The sequence below is a fragment of the Danio aesculapii genome, chromosome 9, assembly GCF_903798145.1.
Source record: "Danio aesculapii chromosome 9, fDanAes4.1, whole genome shotgun sequence".
NCBI classification, from domain to species: Eukaryota; Metazoa; Chordata; class Actinopteri; order Cypriniformes; family Danionidae; genus Danio; species Danio aesculapii.
The window spans coordinates 4,902,140-4,920,885 of NC_079443.1; the positions used below are offsets into that span (position 1 = coordinate 4,902,140).

At 34.6% G+C, this 18,746-nt stretch overlaps 1 protein-coding gene across 1 annotated transcript in view; it reads left to right on the forward strand.

Moving 5' to 3' along the window:
• kalrna (kalirin RhoGEF kinase a) overlaps positions 1–18,746 on the forward strand; it is a 258,602-nt gene that overhangs the window by 200,657 nt on the left and 39,199 nt on the right. The window contains 5 exon segments of the mRNA XM_056464813.1: positions 8,113–8,414; positions 12,175–12,195; positions 12,198–12,320; positions 13,128–13,220; positions 17,421–17,536. Coding sequence (XP_056320788.1) covers positions 8,113–8,414; positions 12,175–12,195; positions 12,198–12,320; positions 13,128–13,220; positions 17,421–17,536 — 655 coding nt within the window.

Genomic DNA, 18,746 nt, shown 5'->3' on the forward strand with positions numbered 1-18,746 from the left:
GAAGGCTTGGTAGCTCTTTGAAGACAGTTCTGGGAGGGAGAAATGTGGGAACTTGGGCATTTTCTCTTGGTTTTTCTTGTGATCTCTTTGGACGGTGGAAATATCTGTAATGTACTATAGACATACTATAGACATACAATACATACAATAACTTTTATTTTCTTTATTTTTAAATAAATGATAGCCTTTTTTGAGTCACATAGTAGTCCACACTTTTCCTTTTTTCTACTCCAGTGTAATGTGCTTTTTCTTCACTCTCGAGTTTTAATGTAAGCTTCATATTTTCTACAAAATATATGGAGGAGAACGGAGGCTTACACAATATCAATTCCGTCCAGAAATAACTCATAATATTGATATATTTTCAATAAACTGCGACTATAGTTGCATCTGCTATGCCATGTGTTTTATATTGACATATGATTGGGTTTAGTGCTAGGATCTGAGTTAGTGTAACATAAGTAAAATACTTTTAATTGTTTACTTTAGACAAAGTCAATCCCCAATAATGACAAAAATATTACCCTATATGTCATTTAATCACAATAATGAAACTTATCAATGGCTTTTGCACCAGCATATCAACTCCAAAGGTTTCTTTTTTTAAAAGCAATGAAGGACCCCACATGTAAAATGATACTGGGGGGTACCTCAAGCATCAAAGAGTGACAAGAAAAGGGGGACTTGGGAATAGGAATGAAAATGTGAATGGTTGAAACTATGGCAGACAGTTAACAGATCACTGAGGGTGGGGCTATGTAAAAGGTCTGTGTGATGTCACTCTGCCAAGAATCTGAGAAGAGCTCGTTCTCAAAAAGTGCTTATGATCTGTAGGGATTAAAAAGCACTCGGATTTGTAATATCTTATCATTATAGTGGTTGTTTTCACACAGAGCCAAGTTAACATTTCTATTCAAACTGCATGTAAAGGTGAATTTAGCATTCAATGAACCCTTTAAGGTGATTCTCTATGCCTGTGGTTACTCTTGAGGAAAACGGACATCTACTGAAAACAACAGCACACCTAAAGGTTAAGCTTAAAGGTTATAGTTAAAAATAATGAAGACCAGAGACATGCACACATAAAGTGTGGATCAAGTGGTTTAATGCTTTCAAGCAGTCTTTCAGAGGGGTTGTCATGCCACAAAACTCCCCAAAAGAAGATATGCGTGGTATTTTTACTGCACAGATTCAATGGAATGAGATTTAGAAGGCCGAAGAGGTCCTAGTAGAACATAATAAATGTGATGGAGATTTAGAATCAGAACCAGAAAAGGCTTTATTGCCAAGTGTGTTTACACACTCAATGACATTGTCTTCGTGACAGAGCTTCCAGTGCAAGGAGTACAGATATACACTTGGGGCCCCTGAGAGGGGGGGGGGGGGGGGGACGTTGATTTTGTAGTGTCTATTTAGGCAAAGTGCAAATAGCACACCTCGGTTGAATGAGCTAAGTTAGGTGAGTGATTCCCGCCCATCACCGTTTGATTGACAGAGATAACAGAACTAAAGAGAGCGGTAAACAGCAGCGTGAGTGGCGTAGCTTGTAAAGCGCATGGCAACATGTTTTGACACGATCGATCATGAACCCGCTTCGAATCCAACGTCTGATGAACTCATTGTTCTTTTTTCCCCCACTACATATTACATTTTGCCTACTCTTCATCACGAGGAAGATAAGTAGGAATCATTAATAAGTGGTGTGTATTATGGAAGACTCCGATTCATAGAACTAAACTGGACTGGATAGGTGTTATATCCAAATCATATGCATTATAAGTTTGTAGAAGTTATACATTAAAAATGCCCTTAAATATACATTTTAGTACCGCTTCAGTGAACCTGAACAAGCATATTAAAATCCATTAATTTTCACTTTAAATGTCCCTTTAAAGATAAGTATCATGCAAGAAAATCTGGGAAAGTTATTAACCGGTAATATTAAGAACTATAAAGCAAGCATATTAAGAACTATAAAGAACGATTATATAAAGTACTGTTAACCAGGTTACAGATTTTTACTGAAGCTATTTTACATTTATTTACAGTTGAAATTACGTCCATTTATGTCCAGCACTGAAAGAACTGGTCTGTATATTTTAGTATATTTTAAGTCCGCACAATATAAAGTTTCAGTATTGATATCGCAGTGTGCCCATCCACAATAGTCACATCACAGAACGTGCAATGTTTCACTGTAGAGGAAGTTTTTGACTATAAGGGTGTGAAAGTTTATCATTTGTAGGTGTTTTGAAGCCTGTGACTGTGTAAGCATTCAGGCACAAGAGAGTTTAAAGAATTCATGCACAAGCAGTTGTTCTGTTCTGAATACGTTTCAAATAGAGCTGTTTGAGGCAAAACTGTATTCATATCACAATATAAAGTTGAAGTCAGAATTATTAGCCCCCCCATTTGAATTTTTTTTTCTTTATTAAATATTTCCCAAATGATGTTTAACAGAGCAAGGACATTTTCACAGTATGTCTGATAATTTTTTTTTCTGTCTTATAGTCTTATATAGAATAAAAGCTAGAATAAAAGCAGTTTTTAATTTTTTATTCACCATTTTAAGGTCAAAATTATTAGCCCCTTTTAAGCTATATTTTCTTCAGATAGTCTACAGCAGTGTTTCCCAAACCTGTTCCTGGAGACACACCAACAGTACATATTTTGGATGTCTCCCTTTTCTGACCCAATAACTTCAGATGTTGGAGTCTCTTCTGATGTTATGATAAGTTGATTCAGGTGTGTTTGATTAGGGAGAGGTTGAAAATGTGTACTGTTGGTGTGCCTTCAGGAACAGGCTTGGGAAACACTGGTTCACAGAACAACCCATCGTTATACAATAACTTGCCCTTTAAATTACCCTAGCCTGCCTAGTTCACCTAACAAACCTAGTTAAGCCTTTCAATGTCACTTTAGGCTGTATAGAAGTGTCTTGAAAAATATCTAGTAAAATATTATGTACTTTCATCATGGCAACAATGTACTTTTGAGGCTGTTTTAGTCAAGAATGTAGTTGTTTAGATTGCAACGATGCAGTTTATTTATAAGGATAGTGCCTATTTTGAAATATTTTTAATTTCTGAGAGACAGCGCATCGGCGTCCATTTGCCAAAGACGGTTGACGTTGTCTATCCACAAGATGGCGCCAGGACCACATAATAAGCCCTTGCTTAGAATATTAAAACTGCGTGTTTTCTAACTACAGCTGATCAAATCATTATTAAACTGGTAAGTGATATTCTAAGTCGATTTCTCTCTCTTGTATAGATTGAAATTATGCAGTTTATAAGGACAGTGCCTATTTTAATACAGTTAACCGTACTGAAAAAAACAGCTTAAACCAGCCTAGGCTGGTTGGCTGGTTTTAGCTGGTTGACTAGCCTGGTTTGAGAGGGGTTTATGCCATTTCCAGCCTGGTCTTAGCTGGTCAGGCTGGAAAATGACCAGCTAAAACCAGCTTGACCAGCTTAGCCAGGCTGGGAGCCCAGACAAAACCAGCTATGTCCAGCTTAAACCAGGTTGGTCAAGCTGGTTTTAGCTGGATTTAGCTGGTCATTTTCCAGCCTAACCAGCTAAGACCAGGCTGGAAATGGCTGGAAACCAGCCTGGAAATGGCCAAAACCCCTTTAAAACCAGGCTGGTCAACCAGCTAAAACCAGCTAACCAGCCTAGGCTGGTTTAAGCTGGATTTTTCAGCAGGGTTAATTTCCAATCAATTTTCAACAGTGTTATTTAGAGACCTCAACCCTGAACACCCCCTCCCCCTCCTTATTATCCCTTATTGCAAACACAACAGCAGTCTGGTAGTGATTGCGCTGCTTTTTCGGGGTTAATTATTGTGATATCCCGATTGCAACAGAGAAATACTGTAGACTGGAACACTGTAAGCAAATACCTCTGTAGTCGGAGGGAATTTCATGTCAAGTTCAGCTTTATAATCTTAAAATGTCACCAAAATCAGCTGTTTTGTCATCACTTTATACATTACGCTTGAGAATCATTCAAACACTAGCTCTAAAGTGACGTTGGTGAATTGGTAACGGCTTCTGCTGTTCTGACGTCATCTGCAGATGTGAATGAATGGAGGAAGAAAGTGGGACACGAATGCACACCTCACACCAGTACATATATCTTGCAGGAGTTGTCCATGCACTAGAATCTGAAATGTGTCAGTGGGATTTCCTGGCAATTAAGTCGGCCATAAAAGCAGTCATATGATCCAGTCGAGGTTTTCTGTGGAAATGTGTTGTGCTCATTCGAAACAACAAAGAAACCTCTTTGTCTATCTGTCTGTTCGCCTGTCTTTCTCTATTTTACAGAGGCAGGATAAGTGTGTGTTTGTGTGTAAAGGGCAGCGCCTAATGACTGCTCTCATCAAGCCTCGTCTTCACTCCACACATAATCACATGCTCACAAGACTGCATATTTGTCGTCAGTCAGTCTGTGTTTTACGCAGGTTCACTCTTCAAAAAGCACTGTAGGGTTCGACATGGACAGACTTCGCCACACTCCGACACACTTCTGATGGCTAGATCTCAGGAACTGCTCTCATGTGCATGATTTGTAACTTTTTTTTGAAGGGTCCATTTTTGTTTTTGTAGTAATACAGGTGTTTTCAGCACAAACTTTATGATCTGCTCTTCTAAGGTCACTTCCTCTAATAAGTCAGCTATTAAAGAGCATACTCAACAGACACACACAGATCTTAAACTGGACACTTAAAGAAAAGGTCTTTCTCCAGATGACTGGAATGTACTTGATGATTGTATCATAAATAGTGAAGAAAAACAGTACAATGGAAAAAAAATTGAAAAGGCTTTGTGAAGCTTTAATGAGATCTATGAGAACTTTTTGAAAACCATTGCATGACATGCATGGTCAGAACTAAAAATGTACTGACTCGCTAAATGTTGTTTAATTCTAAAATTATTTTTAAGTTAAAATCACAAAAAATTGGAGGATTTCAACCCTGAATGGCCATGATAGTCAAATTGATCTCATGCATTTCATAATCCGCAACTTCTTACTGTGCGTTTGAATATTGTGCCTCTGATGTCTAGCAACTTTCAGGTGAGCCACTAGGGGAGAAAAGTTGGGATGATTCCAAGGGCTGACACACTTTTGGGGCCCCCCAAAAACTAAAAAGAGTCTTTAAAAAAGAGTTACTAAAAGAGCACCCAACCACCACCACCCACCCTCTTCCCTGCGTTTAACTTTTGTCCATACCATGGTACCTGGTCAATTCCCGACCAACCCATCCTAACTTCACTTTCGTCTGTGACACCAAACTACTACCTCCAACACAATCTCACGGCAACTCGTAACTTTTTGATTTAGTGGTTAATTCGTATGAATTCATCCCCCAATGACGGTTGGGTTTAGGGGTGGGGTTGGGTGCCACGCCTCCTTTTTAAAATCGCACAATTTCGTACGACTAAACTCATATGAATTAGTTCGAATTAACCCCTAAACTGACAAAACGTAAAATACTTACGTTTTCTCGTGGCTCAGGCTGACAACCTCCCCACCCGCTCTTCACTTTCATCTGTGAAACCCACCCCAACCTCAACCTCATCCCCAAACTTTACTTTTAACACCCAAAAAATTATGTCATAGGGTCTAAACTAGCCAGTGGTGCTCCTGACTTCACAATTCGGTTGACAAACATTGTTTTTTTTTATTTTTAATATATAGAGAGTATTATAGATGAAGATGAAGATGAAGATGAAGTTCAGATGCTCAAACCTTTAAGTGCCATCTGAAATTTTCTTCTAAAATGAGCATCTTTCTCAGCCTCCTGTGTTTATGTTCTGTTATTTCACTTTACAGGTAATGACAAGAAACTAGTCTTTGCTTAAAAAGTGAAGTTGTTGAACCTACAACCCTGAGCCAGAGAGAAAACGCTCATTTTAGAAGAAAATTCCAGACAACACTCTTCAAATCTATACTTTTTTGATTGTATTTTGATCTACAGTAGAAGTCAGAATTTTTAGCCCCTTGAATTATTATTATAGACAATGGGAAAAAATATAGCTTAAAGGGGCTAATAATTTTGACCTTAAAGTGGTTCTTAAAAAATTAAAACTGCTTTTATTCTTGCTGAAATAAAGCAAATAAGACTTTCTCCAGAAGAAAAAATATTATCAGACATACTGTGAAAATTTCCTTGCTCTGTTAAACATCATTTGGGAAATGTTTAAAAAAAGAAAAAAAAATTCAAAGGGGGCGAACAATTCTGACTTCAACTGTAAATTCTTCAAGTTGTTACATATTTTGATTAAAATAGACTTGCAATAATCCGAGTTACTTAAAAAGGTGGATGTCAAGCTTAACATGGAAATAACATGTCACCAGTATGGTCGCCAAAATGTTTTTGAGCTTCATGCATAATAAAATAGAGTGCAATAAATTTAACTTGACTTGATCGTGTGGTAGTTCCTGGCCTTTCCATTAATTAACCATGAACAAACTGAAGGTTTTCGATACCAGAAGATAGACTTTATTGAAACATAATTAAGCCAAGAAGGTCTAAAGCCAGAGCAATCTGAAGTCTCTCCTGCACTATCTGAAGTCTTTTCTGAAGTCTAGGTGATGTACACTGATTATTTTGGAGGAATCTGCAGTTACTGTTTGCAAGGTTTCAGTGAGCATCCCCCTTGAGAGAAAGGCTTGATTGTTGGAAAATGGTTCAAGAATTTTTAATTGAAAAAAGGGTGGCACCAGTCTTCAAGTTATATGTTTGAATTTGTAGGCAATGGAGATACCCAAGACGGATTAAATGTGGTGAGGAACGTTCCAGTGAGGAATGTTGTTTTGATGATGGTTGACCAACTTACATCAGTAATTCATAAAGAACTCACACACCCTTAGAAATGAAGAAGAAAAAACAAATGAAACGAGTCATTGGCAGCCAAACAACTCAATAAATGTTTACTAAAGGATTGACGTAATGGACTTGTCTGATAGACTTCCATTATTCACGTTTTTTATGTATTTAATTATTTGTTTATTGATTGGTTGATGGATGGGATCTGAATATGTGGCACTCAGTGAACATTGTCTTTAGTGTTTAATTCCACTGAACGCATAATCCCTGTGGCCTTCTGGTGCTTTTGAAACGTTATTCTGTTTGTTTGAGCACCCCAACAATTGCAAGAGGATTGAGGGTGTTATTGAATATATGTAACTTAATTCTATATTTAAAAATAATACACAATATTAGTCATTATTTAATCACAGTAAAATTGAAAAGTATTTTAGAGTACTTTAGTTTGGATAATTCTTCATTGTTACATGGGTGTTTCTCAACTGCTTTTTGATTGGATGGATGGATGAATAGATTGATTAATTGAGAAATTGACAGATTGATTGGTTGGTGGATGGATTCATTTGTTGATAATTCAATGGTTAATGGATGGACGGATGTATTGATGGATTGGTTGATTGATTCATTGGTTGATGGATTCATTGGTTGATTGGTTAATGGATGGACAGACGGATGGATGGATGGATTGGTTAATGGAATCATTTGTTAACGGGTGGATTAATGATGGATTGATTGGTCAATGGATTTATTGGTTGGATGGATGTATGGACAAATGAATTGATTGATGGACTGCTTGGTTGATGGATTGATTGGTTGATGGATGGAGAGACAGACAAATGGATAGATTGATTGAAGAATATATTTTGACATTCATCTTTTCAAACAAAGGACAACTGAGGCCCTCAAACATGAGCATTTACTAAGAGTAAAACAATTTCTTTTAGAACAGGATGATCTATATATCTTTCTTTTTTTATTATATTATTATTATTTTTATTACTGAAATCCAACAGCTAATACTTGTATGTTTCCCAAAAAAAAGTATAATGTATCCCAGTCATCCATTTTAAAATCCCCATCGAGTTCCTGTTATTTTTTCCATAGAAATTTCCTCCAGAAAGCCCTACTTGTCTTACTTGTGTACTAGTAATCTGTAGTGAAATATATTTTAAAAAGTAACCTTCCCAACACTGTTTCTATATTGTTAAGTCCCATTTAACCTGGAATATTTCATTGAAAATTCTCTCAGGTTTGATCATTAACATTGTCACAAACTTCAGTTACATTAACCTCTCACTGTGTTCTTCCTCCTGCAGAAAACTATGCAGTTAGTGGCCCAGAAGGAAAGACAGATTCAGTGGCCACACTGCAGCCACAGCCGTCCCTGAACTCCCTGCAGAGTAGCTCTCCTGGACCCAAGCGCTCTGGGAATACACTGAAGAAATGGCTGACCAGTCCTGTCCGACGCCTCAGTCATGGCAGTAACATCAAGAAGATCCCAAGCAAACAGAAGCAGAAACGTGATGGTCGCAAGAGTATTGATATGGGGCCACCCGAACTGCAGGATGATACCTTGGAAGAGGTATTGTGCTATTTTTCTGCATAATGGAACTTTAAGACACAGCCAGACAACAATATTCTGTTTTCTTTACTTTCTTGAATAGCTTATGTACTTCTTTTGTTAATTCAGGATTTAAGCCCCCCTTTTGGAATTTATAAAAGCAAGCCCTTAATTTAGACTCAATCCCAGTTCTACCCCTTAGCCCTTCCCTTTACCCATTTGCACATTCACGTGGACGGGTAGGGGTGCCCCAATTCTCTTTAGCTTGAAGGCGTAGGGCTAAGGGCAAGGGCTAGATAGCCCTTGAAACAGAGATTTTTCAGGACCACCAGAATACTCCATCTACAATGGCAACATGGTTACACACAGAAGTCATGAGATGGACAATTTTCTTTTTTTGGTCATTAATATGATTTTTTACAAACAAGCAAGCATATGTTTTAATACAATCATAATGGCATTCGTGTTTACTAATTTAAAAGCATGACGGTAAAACACGAATGCCATTATGATTGTATTAAAACAAATATATATGTATATGTATATATATATATTTACATATATACATATATATATATATATACATATATTATATATATATATATATATATATATATATATATACATATACACATATATATATACACACACATACATATATGTATACACACACATACATATATGTATACACACACATACATGCATACATACACACACACACATACATATATATATATATACATACATATATGTATGTGTGTATATATATATATATATATATATAGATATATATATATATATATATATATATATATATATATATATATATATATATATATAAAGTATTTTATATTGATTTTTCTTTAAAAAAGTACAATCATCACTAAGTCATTAAACATACTGTATACAAAACTAAAAGGTTTAGATAACACTCTGAATAAAATTGTCCCACATCTTTATGATAGCCTTTTTTTTATATAATACAAGTTCAGTCATACTGTAGAATCAATCCAGATTGTGATTGTAGAGCAATTAACATAGTTTCAAAATCTCAGTTTCAAATGCCTCGCTTTAACTACCCCTACTATTATTAGAGAGAACTCATTGTTATTATTGTAGAATCTGATTTATCTATAGATTACAAATATTTTCAGCCAAAATTATTGTCTCTGTAGTTAATTTTCATATTGTCAAAAGAACTCCCCAAAACATGGTTTGTTGCTGTTATTTTGCAGCTTGTCTGAAAGTATTTTATTTAGTTTTCACGTCAGAGGCGTTGTTTTTTTTTTTTTTTTACATTATAACCCCTCCTTCATTTCGCCATAGCATTTTTGTACACAATCATGACCATCCAGAGAAAAGTAGCCCTCTTGTTCTGCAGCCAGTATTAATGCCATATTAAAGGGTCTCTATGGCCCCGTTCAGATCAGAGGGTGATGATTAGCCTGACTTTTTAAAGCTGTGTGCCATATGATGTGCTGCTACAAAAGAGCTTCTGTACTTCTACAGCACGGTTTGTGAAGCCCACCACAATGGGAGATATTACACACGCCTGCTGTCTTCCAGAGCTACAGCAAATTCTCCAACAATTTATCCATTTCACTAGAAGCCAAACAATAAATTAACAGAACTGCTTAAGGCTGTGAATTATAAGGATTTCAACACAGTTTGAAGACAGATTTGTGTTGATGTGTTTTTAAAATGAATGTAAGTAGCTAAATACTAATGTAAAGTAGCTAATAGTAATTTATCATAAATTCTATAGTTACCATTCCCATTTTTTTTAGCTATTTCTGCATCTGTGGATATATGTGAAATGTTTTTGAGAGTGCAGGAACTTAAAACCTAAGATAAAAATAAAAAATACACTCAAAATCCAATAAGAAACTGCTTGTTTTGGTTAACAAAGCTAAAGCAGTTTTCCTATCTAATACATCTACTAAAAGACAGAAGATATTACTTTATCTTAAACATATACATGTACATTATTTATCCAATCATTTGCATAATATATTATATTACGGAGATTAAATAATATATGAATAAATATGTTTACACACAATTGCATAAGTAAATCTATTGAAAGATGGGCTCAGAAATCTGTGGATTTATTTGCCCGCAGACTTTGTTTGGGCATAACTGTAACCAATGTATTAAAGTGTATTTTAGTGTATATAATATATATACAACACTGTTTAAAAATATGCTATAGCTAACAGTAGAATTGACTGTAGTTTACTGAAAAAATTTAATAAATACTTTAGTGTACGTCAATTTCACTACATTAGTATGTGCTGTAGTAATGAGTTGTAGAAAACTACAAAATGTGGGAAAATTGTTTATATTACTATAGTAATGTACAGTTGAAGTCAGAATTAATAGCCCCCATTCAATTTTTTTTCTTTTTAAAATATTTCCCAAATGATGTTTAACAGTAAGGAAATTTTCACAGTAGGTCTGATAATGTTTTTTCTTCTGGAGAAAGTCTAATTTGTTTATTTCGGTTTTATTTAATTTTTTTAAAAACCATTTTAAGGTCAAAATTATTACCCCTCGAAGCTATATTTTTCGATAGTCTACAGACAAACCATCATTATATAATAACTTGCTTAATTACCCTAACCTGCCTAGTTAACCTAATTGACCTAGTTAAGCCTTTAAATGTCACTTTAAGCTGTATAGAAGTGTCTTGAAAATATCTAGTCTAATATTATTCACTGTCATCATGGCAAAGAGAAAATAAATCAGTTATTAGAAATGAGTTATTAAAACTATTATGTTTAGAAATGTGTTGATGAATCTTCTCTCCCGCTTACAGAAATTGGGAAAAAATAAACAAGGGGGGGTAATAATTCTGACTTCAACTGTATATAGTGTTATAATAGCAACTATAGAATTACCATAACAGATTAATATGAGTACATTGCATTATAGTATGGTTCAACAACACTATAGTATTTACTATAAGTTGCTAATAGCATATTTTCATGTGGCTCAGGTGATTTAAATATGTCCGTGTTCAATATATAAGGCAAATAATCATCAGCGATCGCTTTCTAAGCCAGATTTTGAGGTGTTCAAAACTCTTTCAAAGCGTGCTCCAAAAGATTAGCATGGTTTTCTTAGACTTGGTTTTATTTGTTTGTTAGTTTTCATTTATTTATTTTAATTAATTAACATATTTGTTTGTTTATTTAATTTAATTATTTGTATGTTTTTACTTATTTGTTTTTTATTGTTTGTTTGTTAGTTTTTATTTATTTAATTATTTAACTTATAATAATAAATTATTTTATTTGTAAATGTTTGTTTTTTATTTGATTGTTTGTGTTTTTGTTTTTATTTTTTATTTATTTATTTATTTATTTTTATTTATTTATTTATTTTAATAACAATAATTTATGTATTGCTTATTTTTTGTTTGTTTCATTTGTTTATTTTTTGTTTGTTTTTATTTGTTTTTGATTTATCTATTTTATTTATTGTTTTATTTACATTTGTTGCTCTGTTTAAATTATTTTTTGTTTGTATATTTTGTTTGTTTGTTTGTTTGTTTATTTATTTATATATTTAAGGTCAAAATTATTAACCATCTTAAGAATTTTTTCTCTGTTTTGTCTGCAGAAAAAAACACTGTTAATAAAAAAACACATTTAAAACATTACGACTTTCAGATAATTTGCAGAATAGCTCCGATGTGAACAATAACAAGTCAGTCTCAGTCTGAAGTTCAGGAAGGAGAGGAAGAGCTGCCATCATTTGTCTGTTCTTGTGTTTCCAGCGAGTGCAAAAACGAAGAGGGCACACCTCTCCAAGTCTTCATCTGGGATGCACAGTGGAGGAGAGGAAGAGCCTGAGGACGAGTCTCACACTCCTCTCCCTCCTCCAATGGAGATCATTAAAGACCCGTCTGCTCAGGAAGAGAAGGTACACGAGCACAATACAGACAATAGATTTATTCAATACATCACTCATCATGTGTTCATAACTATCTCCACCCGCCCCCTCATACTTACAGTGAATACAACCCCTCCACACACAAGGGCTTTACTAACTTTACTAATGATTTTTTCCTCCCTGATGTCAGTGTTGTTCATAACTCTTGGGTGGAGGCGTCCCATCTCAGTCAACTAACCACAAGTACATCCTATTGTTGCAGGGAAGCTTAAAATCATGTAGTTGTGAAATATTATTGTGAAAGTGTTTTGAGTTTTTACAGCAAATGTCAAATCCGTAACGCTGGAATTACTCATACTGTAAATAATATTTCATGAATATATTCAGGTCTTGTTATTTATATATATATATATATATATATATATATATATATATATATATATATATATATATATATATATATGTATATGTGTGTGTATATGTGTGTATATATATGTATATACATGGAAACAGGTCTTACTTTACAGGTATTACTTTATGTAAAATAGAATGTATATTTTAAATTGATTCGGAGCAGAAAGGTTTGGCGTGTTCTTCACGTGTGTAAGATTGCCTCTGGCCTTCTCTTCTCTTCTCTTCTCTTCTCTTCTCTGCTCTGCTCTGCTCTGCTCTGCTCTGCTCTGCTCTGCTCTGTTCTGCTCTGCTCTGCTCTCTTTACACCAAAGCTTTATCATGCTAACTGCTCCTCCAGCACCCAGAGCAGCTGCTGTTCTGTCCTGCCTGTGTGTTTTTCCTCCGTCTAATGTCTCTCTCCTCCTCCACTGCTGTTCCCTGTAGTCTGTGCTTCTGGCTTCCCGGCAGAGCTCGGCTGATGTCCCCAGTGCTGCTGAGCTTGTCAGTGCTATAGAAAAACTGGTCAAAACTAAAATGGTGAGTAGGGCTGCTGAACCCAAACCCGATTTCCCTCCTCTGGCAGGAATGGACTGATCCAACAACCTCCGGGTTTTCTTCTTTTTCTGTCTTTCTCTTTCCTCTTGCTTTGAGACAATCACTAATTCTTGGCCATGTGCTACATTAATGAGATAATCTGCTCACAAGTCACAAGTGTTGATCTGTTTGATGTACATTTGACATTTGTTTATACACTGTAAAACACGATTAGTTACTTTATAAAAATGAGTAAACCTGTTGCCTTAAAAGCAAGGAGTTGACTTTACTTTAAAAAATGAGTAAATCCCTTGTAACTTGGAATGGTTACGCTGACTTAATTAAGTTGGGTTAGCTCTTTCTTTGCCATTGACGAGATAATAGATACATTACAAAATAGTTACATTTTCATGAAATCTGCATGCATTTAAGTGGGTATAAAACATGAACACATGAAAATAAAATAAAATGGTTTTAAAGGCAAGGCAAGGCAAGTTTATTTATATAGCACATTTCATAAACAGTGGCAATTCAAAGTGCTTTACATAAACAGCAATAAAAGAAACAAGTATAGGAAAAATAAAAACAAATAATAAAAATGGTTAAAAATAAATAAATAAGCATAAAAACAGATAAAATGTGTCGTAAAAGAATGAAAAAGAAGAGAAAAATATAATAGTGCGATCTGTCGGACGTAGCACAGTGCTCATTCGGTAAAGGCACAGCTAAACAGATGTGTTTTCAGTCTTGATTTGAATGTGCCTAATGTTGGAGCACATCTGATCATTTCTGAAAGCTGATTCCAGCAGCGAGGGGCGCTGTTAGTAGCTGAAAGCCGATTCACCCTGCTTTGACTGATCTCTTGGCATTTCTAGTTCATTTGATCCTAAAGATCTGAGTGATCTGTTGGGTTTGTATTCAGTGAGGATATCAGTAATGTATTGAGGTCCTAGGCCATTTAGAGATTTATAGACCAGTAATAATACTTTAAAATCTATTCTGAATGTAACTGGGAGCCAGTGTAAAGACCTGAGGACAGGTGTGATGTGCTCTGATTTCCTGGTTCTGGTCAGAATTCTGGCTGCAGCGTTCTGGATGAGCTGCAACTGTCTGACTGTCTTTTTGGGGAGGCCAGTGAGGAGGCCGTTACAGTAATCAGTTAGAAGCAGAGGGTTGCTTCTTTAGTTTGATATACAATATGGTCATATATTACTAGCTGAAAATATTCTGAGGGCTGTCAAATTTAGGTGTAAATCAAAAATGCTGGCAGTGGCTGGCAACTTAAAAAAAAAAAACACTGACAGGAAAAGAATTTTTATAATTATGGACATTTAAGGCAATGGGTTTACAGTGTCCCTTGTTTTCCGCGCGAGTTACGTTTCAAAAAATAATCGCAATAGGCGAAATCTCCAAAGTAGTCAGCTTTTTTTTTTTTTTTAACAATTATTGTAGATGTTTTAAGGCTGTAAAACCCCTCACAACACACTTTATACATTTTTCTCAGACAGGCATTAACATTTTCACACTTTTCTCTCGTTTAAACACTCTCAAAGTTCAAACTTTCATAGAAAAATAAGTCTCGTATAATAGAATGAAACTAAAGATCAAAACCGTTTGATCTTCTTTCATTTATTTCGTAATGGCGCCCTATAGTTTCGTAACTTCTACCTTCCTCCAGAAGTCCAACTTTTTGTGCGATGGTTAGTATCTTCCTCTGCCTTTGATGGTGCAAAACGTTTGTCAACATTGTGGGGAGAAAACTTGGAAATATACAGTCCAGCACTTAAGTCACACTGCTAGCAATTGAAGATTTATGTATATTTGCCAAGCTGAACACATTCTGTACTGCACAGGAGACATGGCATGAAGGAGATTGATTGACAGTGGTCTACAGCCAATCAGGATGCAGAACACACTGCGCAAATCAGGACGCAGAACACAATGCGCTAATCAGGACGCAGAACACAATGTGCTGTAAAAAAAGCATATCAAATTGCACAATAAAAAAAAAAATCAGTGAAACTTCGAGGCCACGATAAACGAAGTGCTTTATAGCGAGGGATAACTGTACTACCTTTTTAAAGTAAAGTCAACTAACCGTTGTTTTACAGTTGGAGTCACGTACACTGTGTACTTTTATAGAATGGCTAAATGTTAATATGTGCTTTTTTAGTGGTTATGTTGTGTTAGTTTAGCATCTGTCTTTCATTGGCCATCAGCTTGCTCTCGTCAATTTAGACCAGAATCAGCAGCGGAATACTATTATTCAAATGTTTAGGGTGTGAGGCAAAAATTCAGCTCGACATATCAGTCATAATTGTATCTATAGAAAGAATAAAAGCAAAAAAAATTGCAAAGTGCTCCAGAACAAGGTAAAGCAAAATCAAAAATAAGTAGGCCTATCTATTATACAATAATACAAAGCTATACACTTTATTAAATTCTATAAATTTCACCAATATTATAAGAATATGGTTCTCTTTGAACTTTGTACTGTTGTTAAGGGGAAACTGTGTTTTTTTTTTAAACTATCTTTTTTAAAGGGACTAATCCAAAAAAGAAAATGAATGAATGAATAAATAAATTATTATTAATAATAATAATTTATATTTAGTGTTTCAGATATGTGTGATAAATGTAAACTTTAGTCATATGTTTGTAGTCATATGTTTGTATTTTGTCCCAAGTTGTAAAATTATTGGATTACTTTCTTTAAAATTGTTTCTGATATTCTTGGGGTCAAGTTAGCTGTTTGCCCTTTAATCGCGATCTTTGGTGTTCCCTCTGTGTCAACCTTTAAACCGGAGACACGCTGACATTGTGGCTTTCGCATCTCTTCTCGCTAGACGCAGAATACTGTTGTCTTGGACCTCCCCACAACCCCCCTCTATTTCATTGTGGCTCAAAGATTTGGTCTTCTGTTTAAAACTTGAGAAAATTAAATACAATATCAGAGGTAGGGGAGAACAGTTTTTTGAAAAATGGCAACAATTTATTGCATTTTTTAATCACTTAAAAACCTTAGATGTGGATTGAGTGAAGGTATATGTGCATGTATGTATGTATGTATGTATATGGTTTGATATTATATATTTATTTTCCTCTGTATTTTATTTTATTTATTATTATTTTGTTTATTTTATTTATTTATTTACTGTTAATTTATTAATTTAATGTTGATTGTTTTATTTGGGGATTGTTTTGTGGGTTGTAATAAATGTAAAATGCTATTTGCAAGAATAAAAATTCCATGACAAAAAAAAAAAATTAATATTAAACCTAGTGGTTAGTTCGACATGTAGCACACAGGTACTCGCGGCAACCCGAGTTCGATTCCCGGCTCGAGGTCCTTTGCCGATCCTTCCCCTCTCTCTGCTCCCCATGGTTTCCTGTTTGTTAATCTCTATGTCCTGTCAATAAAGGTGAAAACCCCTAAAAAATAGTTTTTAATTATTATTATTTTTTTTTTATTAGAAAGAAAATCAGATTTGGCCAATATCTGTAGCGACGATCACACTTAGCAAAAATGTGGAAAATTGTAATCAGCCTAGAAAATTGCAATCAGTGCATCTCTAGCAGAATGTATGTCAACACACTGAAATAAGAGTCTCAACAACTTCCTGACAATAAATTGAGTCAGCTCTGATAATGATAAAGTAACAAAAAGCCTTTGAAAAATCTTCCCAGGTAACAAAAACCTTCCAAACTTGCCCAAAGAAGGGACATCTGTACATTTGTCATTACTGTCAGTATACAACGACTTGCCTAATTACCCTTGTCTAATTAACCTAAGCCTTTAAATGTCACTTTAAGCTGAATACTAGTATCTTGAAAAAATATCAAGTAACATATTATGTACTGTCCTCATGGCAAAGAATTCAGTTATTAGAAATTTGTTATTAAAACTATTATGTTTAGCAATTTCTGTTAAACAAAAATTGGAGAAATAAACTATACAGTGGAGGGGGGCTAATAATTCAGGAGGGTTAATAATTCTGACTTCAAATGTTTGTGGTTCACTTTGTTGGCTTGAGTGAGTTTTCTTTTTCTCCTCAGAATGTCTTGAGTAGATCTGATGATGTTTAAGGCTGTCTCATACACACAGACACACACTGTGTTTGTTTTCCCACATCAGGTCTGGCTCCTGCAAAATACAGGGATTGAATCTGTGTGTTTGTGTTTTTCTTGTCTCTGGTCCTCTAGACACTGGAGCCAGGCTCATACCCAGGATTCAGCTCGGTCAATCCAGCAGAGCAGAGCCCGATTCCACCCAGAAACCCTGAACTAGAGCAGAAAGCAAAAGCACTACGAGGACGAATGTAAGAGACAACTACCTTTCAATTATTTGCCTAAGTGTAAATTGTACGTTTCATTTACTTTCAGGGACTATTCAAATTATTCTTGATGTATTTATTAATTAGTTTTAATATTTACGGAATATACCACCAGTATAGGACATTTATTATAGTTGGGCTTACTAGTTAGAGCCCTACATAAATGCTATTGATAGAGCTCATATACTTACAGTTGATGACAACAATATAAGCCCTCCTGTTAAATTGTTATTCTTTTTTTATTAACATGATGGTTAATAGCCAATAAATAATTCAAAGCATTCCTTTTTTTTTCTGGTGAAAGTATTTCTTTTGATTTGATTTGGAAAAAAGCAGTATTTAATAGTTATTCATTTCAAATATTGTTAGGGTCAATATTATTAGCCCCCTGAAGATCATTTGGTCTCACTTTATTTTGATGGTCCGTTTGTTAAATTTAAGTTACATTGCAACTAATTCTCATTAGATTATAAGTAGACTGTTAGGTTGAGGTTAGGGTTAGCGTAACTTGACATGCACTTGAAAAGTTTCTTATAGTCAGTTAAATGTCTGTTGAAGGAGCAGTGTCAGCAGACATTAGGCAGACAGTCTACCAATTATCTACTGATCTAATGACTATGATCTTTTTTTAACCACTGTTGTCCAGTGACACAGTTATGTGACCATAGTTAACCTAACTTCCCTAGTTAACTTAGTTAAGCCTATAAATTGGACTTTTAGCTGAATACCAGGGTCTTGCACAATAACTGAACATAATTAAAAAGACAGTACATAGAAGTATACATTAAGAGCATCATGGCAAAGACAAAATAAATTGTTTATTACATCTAGTTATTAACTATAAAAAATGTGTCATTTCTTAATTAAAGTCACCTGGGGAAATATTTGAAAAAAAAGTTTAGGCTAATAATTTTGGTTTTTATATTTTACGTTATTATTTATTTTTGGTAAATATTGATATTTATTACTAATTTCATTTCATTTAAGAACTGAAATAAAATAGTTATGTAGAATTAACTACAATTTTAATTATCATGAGCTTTTCAGTAATTACTTTCTCAGTAAGAAATTACTATTTCAGTAAGAAAAGTCTGTTAAACAAATCAAATTATTCTTTGAAAAAAAATCTGAAATTTGGGCCAATTTTTAGTGAGTGAATTAGAATTCAGATTTTTTTATTTTATTACTTTTTATT